This window comes from Zophobas morio, unplaced genomic scaffold, assembly GCF_036711695.1.
Source record: "Zophobas morio isolate AGI-343-1 ecotype UQ-CSIRO unplaced genomic scaffold, CSIRO_AGI_Zmor_V1 ptg000005l, whole genome shotgun sequence".
In the NCBI taxonomy this organism is placed as follows: Eukaryota; Metazoa; Arthropoda; class Insecta; order Coleoptera; family Tenebrionidae; genus Zophobas; species Zophobas morio.
Window position 1 is genome coordinate 4,055,390 of NW_026972110.1, and position 21,682 is coordinate 4,077,071.

Sequence of the window (21,682 nt, forward strand, 5' to 3'; positions counted from 1 at the left end):
GTTAATCGAAGAAACCAATAACTCAAAACAAGAAGTGGACACGGCCGAAGGTCATAATTTACGATTGTTTCTACTTGTTTGAGAATTTGCCTAATTTTTTGAAAGCAAAAATCATATTTCAAACGAGATTTTCTTAATGCAAAAAATATAGATGATAAGAGTTATAGTTTCACTCAAAGCGGATCTTTTGAGATCGCGTCATGAATTTCTTGGTGTGGATGACTTTTTTACCACGACTTTAGACACAGCACATTCCTAATAATACACATACAAAATCAGACGGTTTCAGAGATTATTTACCTAATAAAAATCGATACAGACGACAGACGACAGACAGACGGAAACCGGAGACCACTTTCTTCGTACTCTAGAGATCACGAAACGTCGAGAAAACATGAAAGTAGCCAGTCGCCCGATGAACTATATTACAATATTCTCTCGCTTACGCTCGGGAAGTAAAAATTAATGCATAAAGCAATTCCTGAATTGATTTAGTCAAAAAGTGTTTACCTAATTTACCTGAAATTGCAACTAGTAAAGTCTCCCAAAATTGATGTATTCGGCCTCAAAAAAATGACTTAATTTAATAATACACATCTATTTTGAAACAAAAATTATCCCAAAAAATAAAGTTAACAGAGTGAAAATTTAGAAACTAATGAACATATTTAGAAAAAAATGTTAAACATTAAACGCTAGTGATTAAATAATATCAATAAAATTTTATTTATTCATTTCCTCCAAAACATTCATGGCATCGTATTAGTATTTAGCATCTCATTTACAGTGTATATACGTAGAACGACATACTATATTATAAATTGGTGGTTTAATAATAATGCGTCATTTTAGTTTAACGCATATAGCTTATTGTAAAAAATTCAAAATAAAATTTATCGTTACCCTAGAAAGAATAAAAGTATTATTATATGCTTATTATCTATAATTTAACTTTGGAAAGAAATCAACGAATTGCATAAAGAAAAGTGTTAAGATTTTGTTTTTGCTCACAAAAATTTAATTGACTGGAAATATTTATGAAAGAGATACTCTTAACATGCACAGGATACTGTTCAGAGGGCGACAAAGCCGTGAGACTAGTGTTTTAAATTTAAGACGATTAAATCAATATGTCGTTTTATAAAATTAAAATTTGGCGCTTTATGTCATAAATTTGTTTGTACTAGCATTTACCTATTATTGTTATTACCTATTACATTGACATTGCACACACAAAAATAAAAAAAAGAAAATAATAATTTGTGTGTACTTAGTAAATAGTCATTTTCATTATTCTCTTTCAGTGTACCACTTTCGAATTTTATATTAGTATACATACTAACATACAATATTTAATTGTACAAAAAGTATGTAACGGTCGTTATTCCTGCTACTAAAGTAAAAGGTGGACAAGACGATCTAATAATAAAATTCTTTTGTTTGGAAACTCTTGACCTACTTGAGCAAATCTGTAGGCGATTAGACAAGCAAACTTATTTCATTATAGTACCAGCAGGAGTAATTTAATACAAAAAAAAAAAAAAAACACGCAACTAATGTAGCATGCAGATAATTTTCGACCCTTCTAAGCGCTCATTAGTTATATTAATCATTATAATTTGTACAAAAGTTCCTAATTAGATTTAAAATATTTTGTAACTTTGTATACGCTGAAAAGGTTAAAAATTACTGTTAGAAGTTGTTATTTAGAATAATATTTTATATCAACTAAATTTAAAAATATGTAGGAGTTGGCAGCAATTTTGCCGTTAAATAGGTTGTTAAGTCTGGGAAAAGCACTAAAATTAGGTACAGTTACAATAAGGATCTATCTGATACCATCCAACGAACGGTTAATAACATTGCATTAGTGAATCATGAGCATCATTCTGCATAAACAACAAAATGTCGTTAACATTTTTCCAAATATTGCAAGTTATAGTATTTATCTTCCATAAATCATGTATACAATCTCGTTTATTTACTGTGTGAACACAAAATCTTTCATTAATAATGAATATCACATAGTCTGTATTGTTATATTTTTAGTTATCAATGGATACGAGAACTTAAAATTATCTAAAAGGTTAAACTTTAATTTATCAGTCATGAATGTCTGCAAATAAATGAAGTATCTGCTATAACCCCTACATCACAATGACAGATGTGTGTAGTAAAACCTGATATTTTTCATCGCTGGTTGTTTATGTCTCTATGACAAATGTTATATTTAAAGATAATGTAAAATCAGAAAGGACGGACGCTTTCTAGACTATGCCTCTGCACTTGCATTTCTGATTACTATATCATATACCTCAATGAAAAATAATAACGAAACAAAAACCACAGACTGTGGAGAGAATGGTGATTATGGTGGATGTGCTATAGTCCATCACTTAAATAGCAGTTTCGCAGCTGAAGATCTGCAGAATGGAGTTCGGAAAATAATAAACAAAATAAACCGCATTTACATCATGTTGTAATTTCGACAGTGAACCTCATTGTAAAAGTTTGAATAACCGCATTTTACATTCTTACACATTTCCGTCATATGTTTTAGGTGCTTGAGCAGCAGCTGTTCTGATTGAATTGAATGTGAAAATAACATTACGATCCCCATTATTTACTCTTATAGTTACTTGTGCAGCACATACATATTACTTTTTCGAATTAAAAATGAATGGATGCACTCAGTACTTTTATCATAGCAGTGAATTTTTATTTATAAAGATCATGTTTTGAGTTTTTACACGAGACATTTTTTTTTTAAATCAAACTTGTGTAACAACATTTTGCAATTTAATTTTGAATCTGTAAAACCGAATGCTTTGAAATCTTTCAGACGTGTGCCGCACACTTTTCCAGTCACTACACGCACCTTTTTTCACATTTGACACCATTTCATATTACAATTGGCTCGATCTTCCTCTTCCACTTTTTTTAACTTTAGTTTCCCATACTTCTTTTGATACCCTTTCACTGGGCATTTTTATCACATACCCCACCATCCAAGCTATACGGAGCGATAGTATTTAGCGTTGTATTTTTTAGGACAATTACTATAATTGGGATTATTAAAATAAAAACTTAACTTTGGAGATGCACTAGGTGGCAGAAACGATTTTATTCGTTAATGAACCAAAAACTCCACATTCTACTTTCTAACTAGAACAGATTACAGAAAATAATAAATAATATTTCCAAAGAACTGGAGACATGTGCAAACTTGTGTTTAAAAAATGTATAGTACGTTTTCCCGAAAACAGTAACCACAGAGAACTGTAGCAGCAGTCCAGGAATTACTCTATATTGTGAAAACTAATGGGTGAATATAGTAGGTTCAAAATAAATATACTAAACAAATTTTCCAAAAAATTCAGATAAACTGGGAAAACATGTAGCTACTAAATCAAAATATTAAATAAAAAAAATCTTGTTGGAAAATGAAAACAAGTAACCAACGTAAGAATGAAATAATACATTTTACCACAATCTCGATACATTTTTTTTTTGTTATTTGTAAGAACACCAACAGTAAGATGGTTACTCTAACAAAGTAGGTAAGTACTTTGAAAGAATCTTTTAAGATAATACAAAATTAAGAAAAAAATTCAAGTAGGTAAACACGTGATAGAAAAATTTTGAAAACTTGAGTCATAAATATCTAAATAATAAAACCAGATGAAGGCAAGAGTTTAAATAAATATCTACATATTTACACAATATTTTTTTCATTTTTAATTAATTAAACACGAAAAACAGTTCACAATATGCTTGTGTATGCATTATGTGTTAAATTTTATCTCTGTGAGTGTAACCTACCGAAATTATGTACCTTTCCAACTGCACCTGAAAATAAAGAAGCAAAAATCGATCCATAAAATCAAATCAAATATTCCGCTTCCTTTTACTCCTAATCATTTTGAAAATAATTCATCCTCGTTCAAATATTAATAAATCTTGGATTATTCATGAGCAATTTGTTCCAGTGATTCTTGAAGTGATTGTACGGTTTTCAGTAGCGGACTTGTTCTTGCGGTGCATAATTGCATAATTGCCCTGACGAAGCATGATTTGCAGTTCTCTTCTCCGAAGAAGAGCACTCCAACGGCCACTTATTCCTCATATGCATGCCTCGCACATACCTAACTTCTCTAAAATAAGTTTAATATGATTTATTTTTGCATCTTGATGCAGTGCACTACTGTACAATATAAGTACACCAGGAGAACTGCTTGGACAACTGACGTAAAATATTGTGGGGAAGAGCACTGACCCCTCCTTTGCGAAAGAGTGGTCGTCTCCAGCGAAACCAAACTACAACACACTGGATGTTAACTCAGTCGAAAGCATACAGCAGGTCGGTTTGACATAAAAGCGCATCTAACAGCAGTAAATTCATTACAACAACCGGCCAGTATCTATTACGCGCTTTGATCGTATTTCAGCACTTCTCGCAGTTCGTTATAGTCTAATTTATGATCTCGTTGAAATGTGTTAAAACAGATTTCGTTGACTGATTTTATTCGAATATCTGAATTAAATAACCGTATATTTACACTTGTTTAATATCAGTGCTGTGCAATGCTTGTTATTTTTGTTGTTGTTACTGTTATCAGCGCAATCAACGCAGAAGCTGGGGGTGAGTACGCAAGATTATTTTAATTTAATTTTGATTCCATATCTACCGGATCTACATAATACACAAAGTTGTTGATATAATTATACAGATATAATTGGTACAGTGACCTCATTCTGTCAAAACAATATCGTCAAGACGATTCAAATTAAATCAAAATTAGGACGGATGGCCTAAGATTTATTATTCCCATATACAAGGCCTCGACGAATGTCCGATTGACTATAAATTATGATCTTCATCTTCGATATACAAAGTATGTATTGTATGAATTAATAAGTACATTTTTCTTGTTCCATTATTAAAGGTATCTAAATAAAAATTATTTACACTTTACAAAATTAGTCGTAAGACGAAGCAAAATTTCTGTGTCAGGGGCATGAATACCAAAAAAAGCACATAATGGAAAAAAATTGAAGAACTAATAATTAATACCGCTAAACATGTAACAACGACTAAAATCACATAGTCAAAGCTACAAATAATAATCGTAATAATATATAGATTCAGATTTGTCACCTAGTTTAATGTTGCTTTAAACATTTTTTCCCAAATTTCCAAAGGGCTACTTAAAAAACAAAAGATTTTTCTACATCCATACTTTGGTCGAAAATATACATCATTTTGCAAACAATTTAGACATAATTCTTTGAAATTGTTATTTTTAAAACAGCACTTTCACATCTTATGCTAAAAAAACGTACCTACTTATCGTTCCAAGAAAGCACTAATAATTTTAAGAAACGATTAAACAGAATTTGAACAGTTTTCTTTTTTTGGATATAATAAACATAATAATATATGTAATAATCCCTCAGTTGGTACAGAATTCTTAAGAGGATGAATCAACAGTGTGAAATTCTTCAATAGCTCTTAAAAGATACATACAGACAGGACGTGCCACCAAAGTTCTCAGAAATTAAATTTTAACCTTCTAGAAATGGTTGCTTCGCTTTCAATAAACAACACTAACAGAAACCAAGCTTTATTTAATTTAATTGGTGTTTTTTATATGTTTTTGTTTTGAACTTTTTACTCTAACTTCATAGTTTTTCAAATATTCATATAACTTTTTTCTATATTAATAAGCTAGTGTTTTTCGCGATAGTAGGTTTAGAAGGTATAAAGGGACAAATTCATTCTCAATCAGTGGGACCAATTAGTGTATCCCAAAGGTCAAATGCCAAATAAACAAAGAAACATACAACGGTGTCTTTTTTAACGTTGCAATAGGGATTTGTGTGCTAAAACTTTGGGTCATGTTACTCGTGTTGATGAGTTTTTTTTTTTTTCTAGCAGGGATATTCAAGTGAATTTTGGCAGAATATTGAGCCAGTACTTTATAAATCAGTGTCAGTTCAGTTCATCGTACAAAACAAAACAATTACGAACTTATAATACAACTTAGCTTATGCTCGGGAAGTAAAAAGAACATTAAATATATATTATTTTATTAATTTAATAAATTTTATTTGTTTGTAAAATATTCTATTGTCTAATATTTTGCCAAAGTTCACTCGGAAGTCCCTGCTAGAAAGATAACAGGACCCAAAGTGTTTAGCACCCCATGGAAAGCGTTAAAAAAGCACGGTACAACAACATATCAGGTGTTCAATCATCAAGTTGGCCTAGATTTATTCTAAACATTGTACGATAAACCTACAATTTAATCGATGACAGCTGAAAATGCGGAAATGTCTATTATACACAAGAGTATGAATTAATAAAACACATGCGTTTTTCATTACGTTTCCTTTTATCAAGAAAGCACCGCCATCTTTATACTTTTTAAACTGAACACCCGTTACATTTTCATAACTTTTTAAAGTAATTCCTATTACAATAAAAACATTCAGAAAGAGGTCTCAATAACTTTTTGTAAATCTTTGTATTGGGAGTCTTTGAGATGGGCTGTGTGCATTATTATATATATTTTTACACAAGTTTCAGTTATATCGACGTTCATGACATGAATAGAATTAGGGTAAAAAAGTTTATTTTATATGTTTTGTAGCTACAGTGAAAACAGGAATAACGAAGGATGGAAACGTTTAACAAATGTTTGAACAAAATTTGTTAATTGGTTTAGTTGATTTCAAAAATAAAATTATTCGCTTCAATGTTAAAAAATTTTGGTACAGTGCAGATATTTGTAGACGTATATATATATATATATATATACGTCAATAATAACTTTTGGCCTCGCGCCAGATTTAGGCAACAAGTAATGGGAGAATATGAAAACCACATCCTAGCCTCAAACCTGTCATATCAGTGTTCAAATTTGTATTTATGGTTGCATTCTTTACAACAAGCGAATGCTTGACACGTTTTAAAGTAGGTAAATATTTGGAGTTATAGTTTAAACTGTTTTCGAGCAAAAGAAAGAAAAAGTGGTATGAATCAGTTTATTCAGAAATAATTTTTTGGAATTAAAACAGCCACATAGAGGCTGAAGAAATTAAGATAATCAAAGAGAAAAGAAAACAACTTAAAACTAGGAAAGAGCTTACTTCGTAGTAAGTGCAATTATATTCTATGAACATTTAATACTACTATAAAACACCAAAGTAGATTATTCATATTTCTTATGAAGTTAGAGATTGCAATTATTAACAAAGTTGACAACGTATGGATAAAGTTAAATATATATCTTTTAGTCAAAAGAGGTGTCTGCATAATTTGTTACAGTGTGTTTGCAGGTATATTTGTACAATGCAGCAGCTGCTGCATTCACTATCCAAATGTAATCTATAAATAATGATTTGTCTGGTGTATGGTGCAGTCTTAAAATTAGGTATTTTTACTATATTTCAATTGGATAAATATTTTTACACATATTTGTAAATTCTCGTGCTTTGCCAGTTTTAGACGTTGGAATTTTAATTATTAGCGTATCGTTTTTGTCTTGAATGCCGTCATTATTTTTCAATTTATCCATTCCACATGCTCCTACAACTTCTAATAAAAAATAAACCTAAAACATAATGATTTATAGACAATGTGATTGACCTTGTTTGAGATCACCTTTAACATCGGGGACATTTAATCACGGGCTTCTGTTAAAAATTTTGGTAAGTCTTCTCTTGTAAATATATTTGATTTCTTGGCAATGTAACCTATATTTTTTGCTTGAAAACTTGGTGTACTTAGATATATCTATGCTGTTTCTTATTAACAGAGTTGACTTTAACTACGACTATGCAGCCCAAAGTGTTAAAGATTTCACAGAATTTGCTTTTTCAGCGAAATACTCGTATGCAATGAGGTGTTCTCCATATATTTTGCATGGTTGTTTCTGCGCAAAAAAAAAATTCATACCGCTTTTCATAAACTGTGGCTGAGTTTTTAGGTAATAAATTTGATATATTATCTGCCAGTTTTTGCAAGTTCGGTCGAATGCATGTAAACTGCTTGTTATTATTGCTATCCATCTCTATTTTGCAATTGCTACAGATCTTTCTGCAAGCAAAAATATTAAAAGTGCCGAAAAATAAGAGGTATGCTTCATACTTTCATTTAAAATGGGCATGTAAGCTAATAATGTTCTGTAATAATAATAAAAGCTTATTATAGGTTATGTAGATACAAGAAAATTGTTCAAATTCTTCCATTCCGCATACTCCTACAACTTCGAATAAAAAATATACCTAAAACATTATGTTTTATAGACAATGTGATTGACCTTCTTTGAGATTACCTTTGACATTAGGTACATTAATCACGGGCCTCTGTTAAAAATTTTCCTAAGTTTTCTCTTGTAAATATATTTGATTTCTGGGAAACATAACCTATATTTTTTGCTTGAGAACTTGGTGTACTTAGATTATATCTATGCTGTTTTATATTAACAGAGTTGACTTTAACAACGACTATGTAGCCCAAAATGTTGATTTCACAGAATTTTCTTTTTCAGCGAAATACTCGTATGCAAAATGAGATATTCTCCATATAATGTTTTCCATGGTTGTTTCTGCACCGAACAAAAACTTATTACAGGTTATGTGGATACACATTGTTCGCTGCCATAGAATGTCGCTGCACTTCAAGAAATCCACTGTTGCCATGCAAGGTTGCGACGTTGCGAGATTATGCGCAAATTTAGTTAATAAATTATATTTATAAAATTAATAAACCGGATGTGTTTCTAATAACTAATAAAAAGGGTTAACAAAGAGTATAGAATTACTGCTAAACCGAAAAACAATTTATAACCTTGTAAAATGTAATTGTGGAGGTAGATAATACTAATATGACAACACCGCATTTAATTTCTGTGCCGATTTTTGAACATAGAAAAAGCACATTACTGCGCGATTTCGAAAAAAGAAACATTACTATTTTTTAGCAGCTTTTAATCTCTCTTTTTATATTTCTCCAAGAAAGGCGTACATGTCAATTTTAAAATACCAGTTTAAGTTGGAGTAAGAAATTTACTTTTATGGTTGTGTGTACAGGCACTTCTACAATTAGCAGTACAAGTTTTTGTTAATCTCTTAAATTATTTTTCTACTTATGGAGCCAATCTGGATATTTGCTTAAGGGTGTGCTTTAAATTTTAGGAATTAATATCTTGGAACGTCATGCATCGTTTCCATACATTTTTGAGCTTCTGTTTTATTTTCTAATCACTTGGAATTTCATTTCCAAAAACAAAAATTGTACTTGAAATGATAGATATGAAGCTCATTATTCCGAAACATGTAATTATAAGATCAAATGTTACTATGCATGAAATGTATTATTTGATATAAAGTAACTTTTGATATCGCATTCTTTAGATTTTTTTCATGGGTACTTTACAGTTAATAGTATCACCATGAAATTGTCTCTTAGATTTGTTTTTCTTTCTTCCGGTATTTGAATCACAATTTGATAATCTTAAAACAACGACAATTAATTTAACTTTAGCTTGAGTTGTGAACCTGAAAGTTGTTTTGTATGAATTTGTGTGACAAAAGTGTACTAAAGATGAAAATAATTACTTATACTCTTTTATAATCATTAATTACATTTGTAGCAATTTTTGGCCTCTCGTATTTTATATTATTTTATCCAAGAAACAAGCGAAATTTGAAAAACCAGTTTAATATTTTAATGGAGCAGTAATTATGAACCCAAATGTTGCTATGGATAAAAACTATTATTTGACTTAAATTAACTTTTGGAATCACAGTCTTTGGATTTTTTTCGTAGATACTCCACAGTAAACAACATAATTATAAATCTGTCCCTTTGATTTATTAATTTCTCAATCCGCCGATATTTGAAAGACGATTTGGTATTCTTAAAACAAGGGTTACTAATTTAATGTTTCCTTGGACTGTGAGCCTGAAAGTTGTTTTGTATGAATCCATATGGGGTCAAAGTGTACTAAAGATGAAAAGAATGACTTCGTTTATAGCAACTTTTGGCCTCTCGTGTTTAATATTTCTCCAAGAATGTTTTTAATTTTGTAAGATATTGGGCCAATAAAACATACACCGACAACATTATTTGCAATTCTTTCAACCACCTATGAATTCATAAAATATCAACTTTTGCATCTTTAATTGAAATACTGTTCAATTCTAATCTAAACCATGAAAACTATAATAAAGAACTTCAGTCCATAAAACAAATTGCAATAAATAATGACTTTAAAGTAAAATTAATCCACAATCTAATTGACAAAATAAGATACAAAATTAAAAAAAAAAAACAATGTTGCTCGTTGTTCAAAACGGACCATGATACTAAGGAAGACATAGGTAGATATTATTTTCTGGATTTTATTGAAACATTATCTTACAAAATTAAAAACATACTAAATAGAGTGAATAAAAATGTTAATATTTCATTTAGAAAAATTAATTCAACCAGAAATCAGTTACTGAACAACAAAGATAAAATTACTTAACTAGATAAAGCCGGAGTCTATCAATTACAATTTGAATGTTGAGATTGTGCCTTAAATTTTACGAATCCATATCGTGAAATAATACACCTCATGAATTTCACTGGCTTGTGTTGAAATTTCGGGTTTCCAATTTTAAATTTATTAATCTAGTACTTCGTTCCAAAAACAAAATTGTGCCCGGAATGATGGGTTAATTACCTGTTTTCACATATACGAAGCGCACGAGTCCGACAGTTACCTAACATGCAATTATGAGGCTAAATGTTGCTATGGATGAAAACAATTATTTGAATTAAAGTAACTTTTGGCATCACAGTCTTTAGATCTTTTTTCATAGGTATTTTACACTTAACAACATCATTATGAATTTATTTCTTAGATTTATTTCTCAATCCACCAATATTTGTCTTAACCTCATAGAAAATGTTTCGTCTTATGGAAAAAATCTGAATCTTTACACTTGGGGGTGTGCCTGAATATATAGCACCGAATATTGCCTCACATGAATTTTACTGCCTCGATTTGACCAAATTTTGGGTTTCCGATTTTAGATTTAATCATGTACCTAGTACTTTAAGATATGTTAGCACATGAGTCCGAAATTATGAGGCCAAAAGTTTCTATGGATGAAAGCCATTATTTGATTTAAAGTAACTTTTGGCATCACATTCTTTAGATTTTTTTAATAGTTACTTCACAATTAATAACATAATTATGACTTTTTCTTTTAGGTTTATTTCTCTTATCTGTTATTAAAATAACTGCCATTAAGTTAATTTTAGCCTGGGTTGTAAGTTTGAAAGTTGTTTTCTACGATTCTGTGAGGCCAAAGTCTACAAAAGATGAAAATAATTTTAGGCCAGATAGTTCAACACTCAGCCAATTATTTAATTTTATTTATACTATTTTCGTGTGGTATAGCAAGAATAATGGTCAAAAATCAAGTATTTTAGGATCAAAAAACGGCACATCATTTTCCAGATAATATTAACACTAATAAGTCTAAAAATCTAACCAAATATTGACTTTTTTAAAGTGTTATAAGTTTACTGACGAGGTGGCTGAGAAAGGGGATGAACCCTGAAACTGGTATCACCAAAATAGTATAAATAAAAATAAATAATTGGTTGTTTGCAGAACTACCTAACCCAACTTTATACCCACGCTAATATGGAAACACACATATCAAAATAGTTAGCTCATTTATAGCAACTTTCGAACTCTGGTATTTTATATTTGTCTAAGTAGGAAGTACTTAAAAAATTTAAATTATCACTTTAGCTTTGAATAAAAAAATATTTTTATGAATGCGTCTACAGATACTTCTACCATCCACAGTCTAATTTGGTTTTAACTTCATACAAAATGTTTCGTATTATGGAAATAATCTGAATCTTTACACTTGGGGGTGTGCCTGAATATATAGCACCGAATATTGATTCACATGAATTTTTCTGCCTCGATTTGACCAAATTTTGGGTTTCCGATTTTAGATTTATTCATGTACCTTGTACTTTAATGTATGTTAGCACATGAGTCCGAAAGTCATTCGTCATGTAATTATGAGGCCAAAAGTTTCTATGGATGAAAGCCATTATTTGATTTAAAGTAACTTTTGGCATCACAATCTTTAGATTTTTTTAATAGTCACTTCACAATTAATAATACAATTATGACTTTTTCTTGTAGGTTTATTTCTCTTATTTGTTATTAAAATAACTGCTATTAAGTTAATTTTAGCTTGGGTTGTATGTTTGAAAGTTGTTCTCTACGATTCTGTGAGGCCAAAGTCTACAAAAGATGAAAATAATTTTAGGTTAGATAGTTCAACATTCAGCCAATTATTTATTTTTATTTATAATATTTTCGTGTGGTATAGCAAGAATAATGGTCAAAAATCAAGTATTTTAGGATCAAAAAACGGCACATCAATTTCCAGATAATATTAACACTAATAAGTCTAAAAATCTAACCAAATATTGACTTTTTTAAAGTGTTATAAGTTTACTGACGAGGTGGCTGAGAAAGGGGATGAACCCTGAAACTGGTATCACCAAAATAGTATAAATAAAAATAAATAATTGGTTGATTGCAGAACTACCTAACCCAACTTTATACCCGCGCTAATATGGAAACACACATATCAAAATAATTAGCTCATTTATTGCAACTTTCGAACTCTCGTATTTTATATTTGTCTAAGTAGGAAGTACTTAAAAAATTTAAATTATCACTTTAACTTTGAATAAAAAAATATTTATGAATGCGTCTACAGATTCTTCTACCATTCACAGTCTAATTTTGTACTAACTTCATACAAAATGTTTCGTATTATGGAAAAAATCTGAATATTTACACTTGGGGGTGTGCCTGAATATATAACACCGAATATTGATTCACATGAATTTTACTGCCTCGATTTGACCAAATTTTGGGTTTCCGATTTTAGATTTATTCATGTACCTTGTACTTTAATGTATGTTAGCACATGAGTCCGAAAGTTATTCGTCATGTAATTATGAGGCCAAAAGTTTCTATGGATGAAAGCCATTATTTGATTTAAAGTAACTTTTGGCATCACAATCTTTAGATTTTTTTAATAGTTACTTCATAATTAATAACACAATTATGACTTTTTCTTGTAGGTTTATTTCTCTTATTTGTTATTAAAATAACTGCTATTAAGTTAATTTTAGCTTGGGTTGTAAGTTTGAAAGTTGTTCTCTACGATTCTGTGAGGCCAAAGTCTACAAAAGATGAAAATAATTTTAGGTTAGATAGTTCAACATTCAGCCAATTATTTATTTTTATTTATACTATTTTCGTGTGGTATAGCAAGAATAATGGTCAAAAATCAAGTATTTTAGGATCAAAAAACGGCACATCAATTTCCAGATAATATTAACACTAATAAGTCTAAAAATCTAACCAAATATTGACTTTTTTAAAGTGTCATAGGTTTACTGACGAGGTGGCTGAGAAAGGGGATGAACCCTGAAACTGGTATCACCAAAATAGTATAAATAAAAATAAATAATTGGTTGATTGCAGAACTACCTAACCCAAATTTATACCCACGCTAATATGGAAACAAACATATCAAAATAATTAGCTCATTTATAGCAACTTTGGACCTATCTTCCTTTATATTTGGCTAAGTAGCAAGTATTTAAAAAATTTAAATTATCACTTTAACTTTGAATAAAAAATATTTTTATGAATGCGTCTACAGATACTTCTACCATTCGCAGTCGTAATTTTGTCTTAACCTTATAGAAAATGTTTCGTTTTATGGAAAAAATCTGAATCTTTACACTTGGGGGTGTGCCTGAATATATAGCACCGAATATTGATTCACATGAATTTTACTGCCTCGATTTGACCAAATTTTGGGTTTCCGATTTTAGATTTATTCATGTACCTTGTACTTTAATGTATGTTAGCACATGAGTCCGAAAGTTATTCGTCATGTAATTATGAGGCCAAAAGTTTCTATGGATGAAAGCCATTATTTGATTTAAAGTAACTTTTGGCATCACAATCTTTAGATTTTTTTAATAGTTACTTCATAATTAATAACACAATTATGACTTTTTCTTGTAGGTTTATTTCTCTTATTTGTTATTAAAATAACTGCTATTAAGTTAATTTTAGCTTGGGTTGTAAGTTTGAAAGTTGTTCTCTACGATTCTGTGAGGCCAAAATCTACAAAAGATGAAAATAATTTTAGGTTAGATAGTTCAACATTCAGCCAATTATTTATTTTTATTTATAATATTTTCGTGTGGTATACCAAGAATAATGGTCAAAAATCAAGTATTTTAGGATCAAAAGACGGCACATCAATTTCCAGATAATATTAACACTAATAAGTCTAAAAATCTAACCAAATATTGACTTTTTTAAAGTGTTATACGTTTACTGACGAGGTGGCTGAGAAAGGGGATGAACCCTGAAACTGGTATCACCAAAATAGTATAAATAAAAATAAATAATTGGTTGATTGCAGAACTACCTAACCCAACTTTATACCCGCGCTAATATGGAAACACACATATCAAAATAATTGGCCCATTTATAGCAACTTTCGAACTCTCGTATTTTATATTTGTCTAAGTAGGAAGTACTTAAAAAATTTAAATTATCACTTTAACTTTGAATAAAAAAATATTTTTATGAATGCGTCTACAGATACTTCTACCATCCACAGTCTAATTTGGTTTTAACTTCATACAAAATGTTTCGTATTATGGAAATAATCTGAATCTTTACACTTGGGGGTGTGCCTGAATATATAGCACCGAATATTGATTCACATGAATTTTTCTGCCTCGATTTGACCAAATTTTGGGTTTCCGATTTTAGATTTATTCATGTACCTTGTACTTTAATGTATGTTAGCACATGAGTCCGAAAGTCATTCGTCATGTAATTATGAGGCCAAAAGTTTCTATGGATGAAAGCCATTATTTGATTTAAAGTAACTTTTGGCATCACAATCTTTAGATTTTTTTAATAGTCACTTCACAATTAATAATACAATTATGACTTTTTCTTGTAGGTTTATTTCTCTTATTTGTTATTAAAATAACTGCTATTAAGTTAATTTTAGCTTGGGTTGTATGTTTGAAAGTTGTTCTCTACGATTCTGTGAGGCCAAAGTCTACAAAAGATGAAAATAATTTTAGGTTAGATAGTTCAACATTCAGCCAATTATTTATTTTTATTTATAATATTTTCGTGTGGTATAGCAAGAATAATGGTCAAAAATCAAGTATTTTAGGATCAAAAAACGGCACATCAATTTCCAGATAATATTAACACTAATAAGTCTAAAAATCTAACCAAATATTGACTTTTTTAAAGTGTTATAAGTTTACTGACGAGGTGGCTGAGAAAGGGGATGAACCCTGAAACTGGTATCACCAAAATAGTATAAATAAAAATAAATAATTGGTTGATTGCAGAACTACCTAACCCAACTTTATACCCGCGCTAATATGGAAACACACATATCAAAATAATTAGCTCATTTATTGCAACTTTCGAACTCTCGTATTTTATATTTGTCTAAGTAGGAAGTACTTAAAAAATTTAAATTATCACTTTAACTTTGAATAAAAAAATATTTATGAATGCGTCTACAGATTCTTCTACCATTCACAGTCTAATTTTGTACTAACTTCATACAAAATGTTTCGTATTATGGAAATAATCTGAATCTTTACACTTGGGGGTGTGCCTGAATATATAGCACCGAATATTGATTCACATGAATTTTTCTGCCTCGATTTGACCAAATTTTGGGTTTCCGATTTTAGATTTATTCATGTACCTTGTACTTTAATGTATGTTAGCACATGAGTCCGAAAGTCATTCGTCATGTAATTATGAGGCCAAAAGTTTCTATGGATGAAAGCCATTATTTGATTTAAAGTAACTTTTGGCATCACAATCTTTAGATTTTTTTAATAGTCACTTCACAATTAATAATACAATTATGACTTTTTCTTGTAGGTTTATTTCTCTTATTTGTTATTAAAATAACTGCTATTAAGTTAATTTTAGCTTGGGTTGTATGTTTGAAAGTTGTTCTCTACGATTCTGTGAGGCCAAAGTCTACAAAAGATGAAAATAATTTTAGGTTAGATAGTTCAACATTCAGCCAATTATTTATTTTTATTTATAATATTTTCGTGTGGTATAGCAAGAATAATGGTCAAAAATCAAGTATTTTAGGATCAAAAGACGGCACATCAATTTCCAGATAATATTAACACTAATAAGTCTAAAAATCTAACCAAATATTGACTTTTTTAAAGTGTTATACGTTTACTGACGAGGTGGCTGAGAAAGGGGATGAACCCTGAAACTGGTATCACCAAAATAGTATAAATAAAAATAAATAATTGGTTGATTGCAGAACTACCTAACCCAACTTTATACCCACGCTAATATGGAAACAAACATATCAAAATAATTGGCTCATTAATAGCAACTTTGGACCTGTCGTCCTTTATATTTGGCTAAGTAGCAAGTATTTAAAAAATGTAAATTATCACTTTAACTTTGAATAAAAAATATTTTTATGAATGCGTCTACAGATACTTCTACCATCCACAGTCTAATTTTGTTTTAACTCCATACAAAATGTTTCGTATTATGGAAAAAATCTGAATCTTTACACTTGGGGGTGTGCCTGAATATATAGCACCGAATATTGATTCACATGAATTTTACTGCCTCGATTTGACCAAATTTTGGGTTTCCGATTTTAGATTTATTCATGTACCTTGTACTTTAATGTATGTTAGCACATGAGTCCGAAAGTTATTCGTCATGTAATTATGAGGCCAAAAGTTTCTATGGATGAAAGCCATTATTTGATTTAAAGTAACTTTTGGCATCACAATCTTTAGATTTTTTTAATAGTTACTTCATAATTAATAAGTTAATAACACAATTATGACTTTTTCTTGTAGGTTTATTTCTCTTATTTGTTATTAAAATAACTGCTATTAAGTTAATTTTAGCTTGGGTTGTATGTTTGAAAGTTGTTCTCTACTATTCTGTGAGGCCAAAGTCTACAAAAGATGAAAATAATTTTAGGTTAGATAGTTCAACATTCAGCCAATTATTTATTTTTATTTATACTATTTTCGTGTGGTATAGCAAGAATAATGGTCAAAAATCAAGTATTTTAGGATCAAAAAACGGCACATCAATTTCCAGATAATATTAACAATAATAAGTCTAAAAATCTAACCAAATATTGACTTTTTTAAAGTGTCATAGGTTTACTGACGAGGTGGCTGAGAAAGGGGATGAACCCTGAAACTGGTATCACCAAAATAGTATAAATAAAAATAAATAATTGGTTGATTGCAGAACCACCTAACCCAAATTTATACCCACGCTAATATGGAAACAAACATATCAAAATAATTAGCTCATTTATAGCAACTTTGGACCTATCTTCCTTTATATTTGGCTAAGTAGCAAGTATTTAAAAAATTTAAATTATCACTTTAACTTTGAATAAAAAATATTTTTATGAATGCGTCTACAGATACTTCTACCATCCACCTTCTAATTTTGTTTTAACTTCATACAAAATGTTTCGTATTATGGAAATAATCTGAATCTTTACACTTGGGGGTGTGCCTGAATATATAGCACCGAATATTGATTCACATGAATTTTTCTGCCTCGATTTGACCAAATTTTGGGTTTCCGATTTTAGATTTATTCATGTACCTTATACTTTAATGTATGTTAGCACATGAGTCCGAAAGTCATTCGTCATGTAATTATGAGGCCAAAAGTTTCTATGGATGGAAGCCATTATTTGATTTAAAGTAACTTTTGGCATCACAATCTTTAGATTTTTTTAATAGTTACTTCATAATTAATAACACAATTATGACTTTTTCTTGTAGGTTTATTTCTCTTATTTGTTATTAAAATAACTGCTATTAAGTTAATTTTAGCTTGGGTTGTAAGTTTGAAAGTTGTTTTCTACGATTCTGTGAGGCCGAATTGTACAAAAGATGAAAATAATTTTAGGCTAGATAGTTCACCACTCTGCCAATTATTTATTTTTATTTATACTATTTTGGTGTGGTATAGCAATAATAATGGTCAACAATCAAGGATTTTACAATTTACTTCCTTTATCGCATCCCCTTTGCTCCAGCCTTACTCCGCTCTTTTCCACTCCTTTCATCCACCCAGCTTCTCTTCCATCTTCATTCAATATTTCTGTTACACTTTCCTTTTTTCTTTAATTTCGCCCTAGTCTTGTAACATGTATTCTAAAGTCTCTTGCACTTCTCCACACATCCTATATATTCTTCTGCTTTCGCTTAAGCAAAAGTTATTGTTTCTTTCTTCATGTCCACCCCTCTGTCTAGCAATTACTTTTTCTCCTTCGTTCTTTCTCTCTCTAGGTACCTTGGCGTTGTCTCTGATATTATCTTTAGACGAGTATAACCCCCATTGTACCTAGGTTCCTTTATACTCGCCATTGGACGTATTTGTCCTTGTCGCCACTTTCGAGGAGACCTTTACTTTTCCACATCTCATTCATTATTTCACACAGTCTTTCAATCAAATCATCCGTTCTAAACGTCCATACATCATTTACCAATCCATTCCTCCCTGGTCTTTTCCCTCTTTTCGACCCTCCAACTTGTTTCCATATGTTTTCCACTGTAATGTTCGGCCATTCTTTCTCTCTCAGCATTCTCGGTTTAACTCTTTTGCGCTAGAATACTCTCATTTCCACTCATTAGTTTCATGAAATGGTACTTCCATTGTATTATTAGCATTTCTTCACTGATCATGTTTTTGTTTTTCCTTATTTTGGTTCTTGCTCTGATTTTATGGCTTTTATTTTATTTCTTCTTTCGGAATCTCTTCTTTTTTTTCTTCACACCGACCTGTTATTATTTCTTGCTGGACAGTACTCTTCTTTTTTATCTTTCCCTTTTTACACCTTCGTAAACATTTTCTTTCTTATGTTTTTAAATCTCTGCATCTATTAACCCGCCATTTGTTTCTCTTTTCTGATTTCTTCGTTATAAATCCTTTTCTTATTGCTGCTTTTTCAGTTGTTGTTTTTAATTCTTCTATTTTATTTTAGCTTACTTCTTTTGAATTCAATTTCCAACATCTTTTATAATGCTCAGTTCCCTTCTCCTTTTTATCTACTTCCTTACTTCTATCCCTCAATTTTACTTCTTATAGCATGTGGTCGGAATCAATTCTTTCTCCTAATTTAAATGTTTCGGCTTCTTCATCAGCTACTGGGTTACATATACAGGTAAATTCTTTATCTTCATCCCCCTCCTTCACCCCATTCAAGACTACCAAACTCTTTCTTCAATTAATTTCCATAGAAATTTTCTGTCTTTATTTAAAATTGTATCTTTAGATTTTTCTGTGCGTTCTCCGCTATATTCCCTGCTTTTGTTGCCTATTTTGGCGTTAAAACCATCTCCTATCAGAAGAAATTCTTCGTTAGACTCTTCAATTTTTTCTTAAATTTTTTTCTTCAAATTTTTTTTAATTGCAATGCAATACAATATGCAAATTCTTTTTTTTCTTTTATCTTTCTTTCCACTATGCGTTCCACTTCTATTACCCGCTCTTCGATTTGTTTTATATCTTTTGTCACCCCTGTTATGGATCCCCCACTTGCTTCACCCTCAACTTTTCCTTTTTCCTTGTTCAATTTATTCCCCTTACTCTTTAGTATCCATGTTTCTGTTAATCACACAAAATCAAAATTTTATGTACTCATTAAATAAATTCTGTTTATTTTTCTTAATAATGCAATATTTCAAACAAGCAATTTTAAACCCCATTTGTCCTCCCCGCTTTTCTTTTCCATTCCCTCTCTATTTTTTTTTTATAATTATTACCCCTTCTCTTTATGCTTCCTTGCTCAGTTAATTCCAACTCTCTTTGTAAAATTTTTCATCCAAATTTCCCTGTCTTCATTCCATGTCCTCAACTTTCCGTTTCTTACATTCTATAGCTGTTGTGTATCTTTTTTTTTCTTTCTTACTCTCTAACTTCTTTCTGAATTTTTGGCTCTTCTACTGTCCAATTATTTTCAGTTGCTTTATATTTTCTTTAATTTTAGATAAATTTCCAACATTCTTCTGGAAATTACTACCTTCAAACAACTTCCCGTATTTATATAAAACCTAGTCATAATATTAGCTTTGTTAAGTAAATCATCTATGCAACCAACTTTTATACTTAACAATCTTTTCTCAAACCAAAATTGTTAAAATTACTGTTAAAAGATGTCACTGGATGTGCGTGAGTCCAAATGTTACGTTGAATGTGTGAGTCACTTCGGCCTCAAAAGCTACGGCGAGGCCGAAACTTCCAATTTGAGCCCAAAAGTATATATACGTGAGAGAATTTGAGGTCGAAAGTTATCATTAACATATATATATATATATATATATATATATATATATATATATTCATCTAGCAGGCAGTTTCGCATAGGGTGCTCATGTGACAACAGCGCAATTCATGCCGTCTTGGTTTATATCTTAGCTACATCTCACCTGAAATGACAGTTTGGCCACTTGCTCAGTGATAGCAGCACGTAATTTTGCTAGCTTCGTTAAACACTGTTTTGACTAAATTGTAGAAAACTATGCATCATTGCAAGTGTTTACAGCCATTGTAGTTTGTAGAGGTCAGTCAAATTTTTATTTTTGTGTGAACAGTGTGGAATGGAACTTACTCGAAATCATAACAACACGATAAATAGATTTTTATCTACAATAATAAATATAAGTGAGTTTTCTAAATTGACAGTGGATATTGAGATATTATCAAGAAAGATTTGGTTTTCTCACCAGTTCAGTGCAAGTTTTATAAACGCGATGTTGTTAAACAAATGTTTTAATGTTTACTTGCTAAGGTTATACTTTCTAATTAGTAGGAAGAATTTACCATCCTTCAGCTTCCGCAGCAAATTCACTGGAGGAATACCAGTTAATAATCGAGACTGGGAGTGCTGCCAACATCTGAAACTGTGTTAGTACTTCTAAACCCTTGAAGAGAAAAATGGGCTGTAAAGACAGCATTTTCGGTTAAAACAAATTTCCTGTCCTTCAGATTCAATCGACAATTCACCAGGGGAATATCTCAACCAAAGTTGATTTTATCAAAAACTTTGAACCAGAAATAAAAAGTTGAGAGATGCTTTTAACCCTCTCTGTGAGAAACAGACAGTGAAGTTTTTCAATGTTAGTTAAGTTTTCTCAGTTGGTGGACTGACAAATAAATGTGTGGAAACTATTTGAAAAAATTAGATGAAAAAACAGTTTAAAATTTGTGTAAATGTAGAAGTTTGGTTGGAAACTATCTATAACAAACACATTTTCTGTTCATTATTTTTTGTAAATTGTACTCATTAAATGTGTTGTTAAACTTCCATATTTATAAAAATGTTTTTCTTACAATTCAGGAAATTTGGCACCTTCGTTATTTATGTAGTTTTTATAGTAAAAACATTTATTTATAACACATTTTGTATTTTTTTTTAATTTTTTGTCTACTTTGAAACAAAATTATTATTTTATTTAGATGGAATCGCAGCATTAGAAAAAAGC

At 30.3% G+C, this 21,682-nt stretch overlaps 1 protein-coding gene and 1 long non-coding RNA gene across 2 annotated transcripts in view; one reads left to right on the forward strand and one right to left on the reverse strand.

Moving 5' to 3' along the window:
* The first annotated feature begins 4,319 nt into the window (after positions 1 to 4,319).
* LOC135122053 (uncharacterized) overlaps positions 4,320 to 21,682 on the forward strand; it is a 51,757-nt gene continuing 34,394 nt past the window's right edge. The window contains exon 1 of the mRNA XM_064046306.1: positions 4,320 to 4,642. Coding sequence (XP_063902376.1) covers positions 4,585 to 4,642 — 58 coding nt within the window. The 5' untranslated portion in view covers positions 4,320 to 4,584. The remainder of the gene's footprint in view (positions 4,643 to 21,682) is intronic.
* Positions 7,403 to 8,184, reverse strand: LOC135146289 (uncharacterized). Its single transcript, XR_010283779.1, has 3 exons — positions 8,153 to 8,184; positions 7,667 to 8,101; positions 7,403 to 7,616 (listed from the first exon to the last, which is right to left on the reverse strand). It is a non-coding gene; the product is annotated as an uncharacterized LOC135146289 (long non-coding RNA).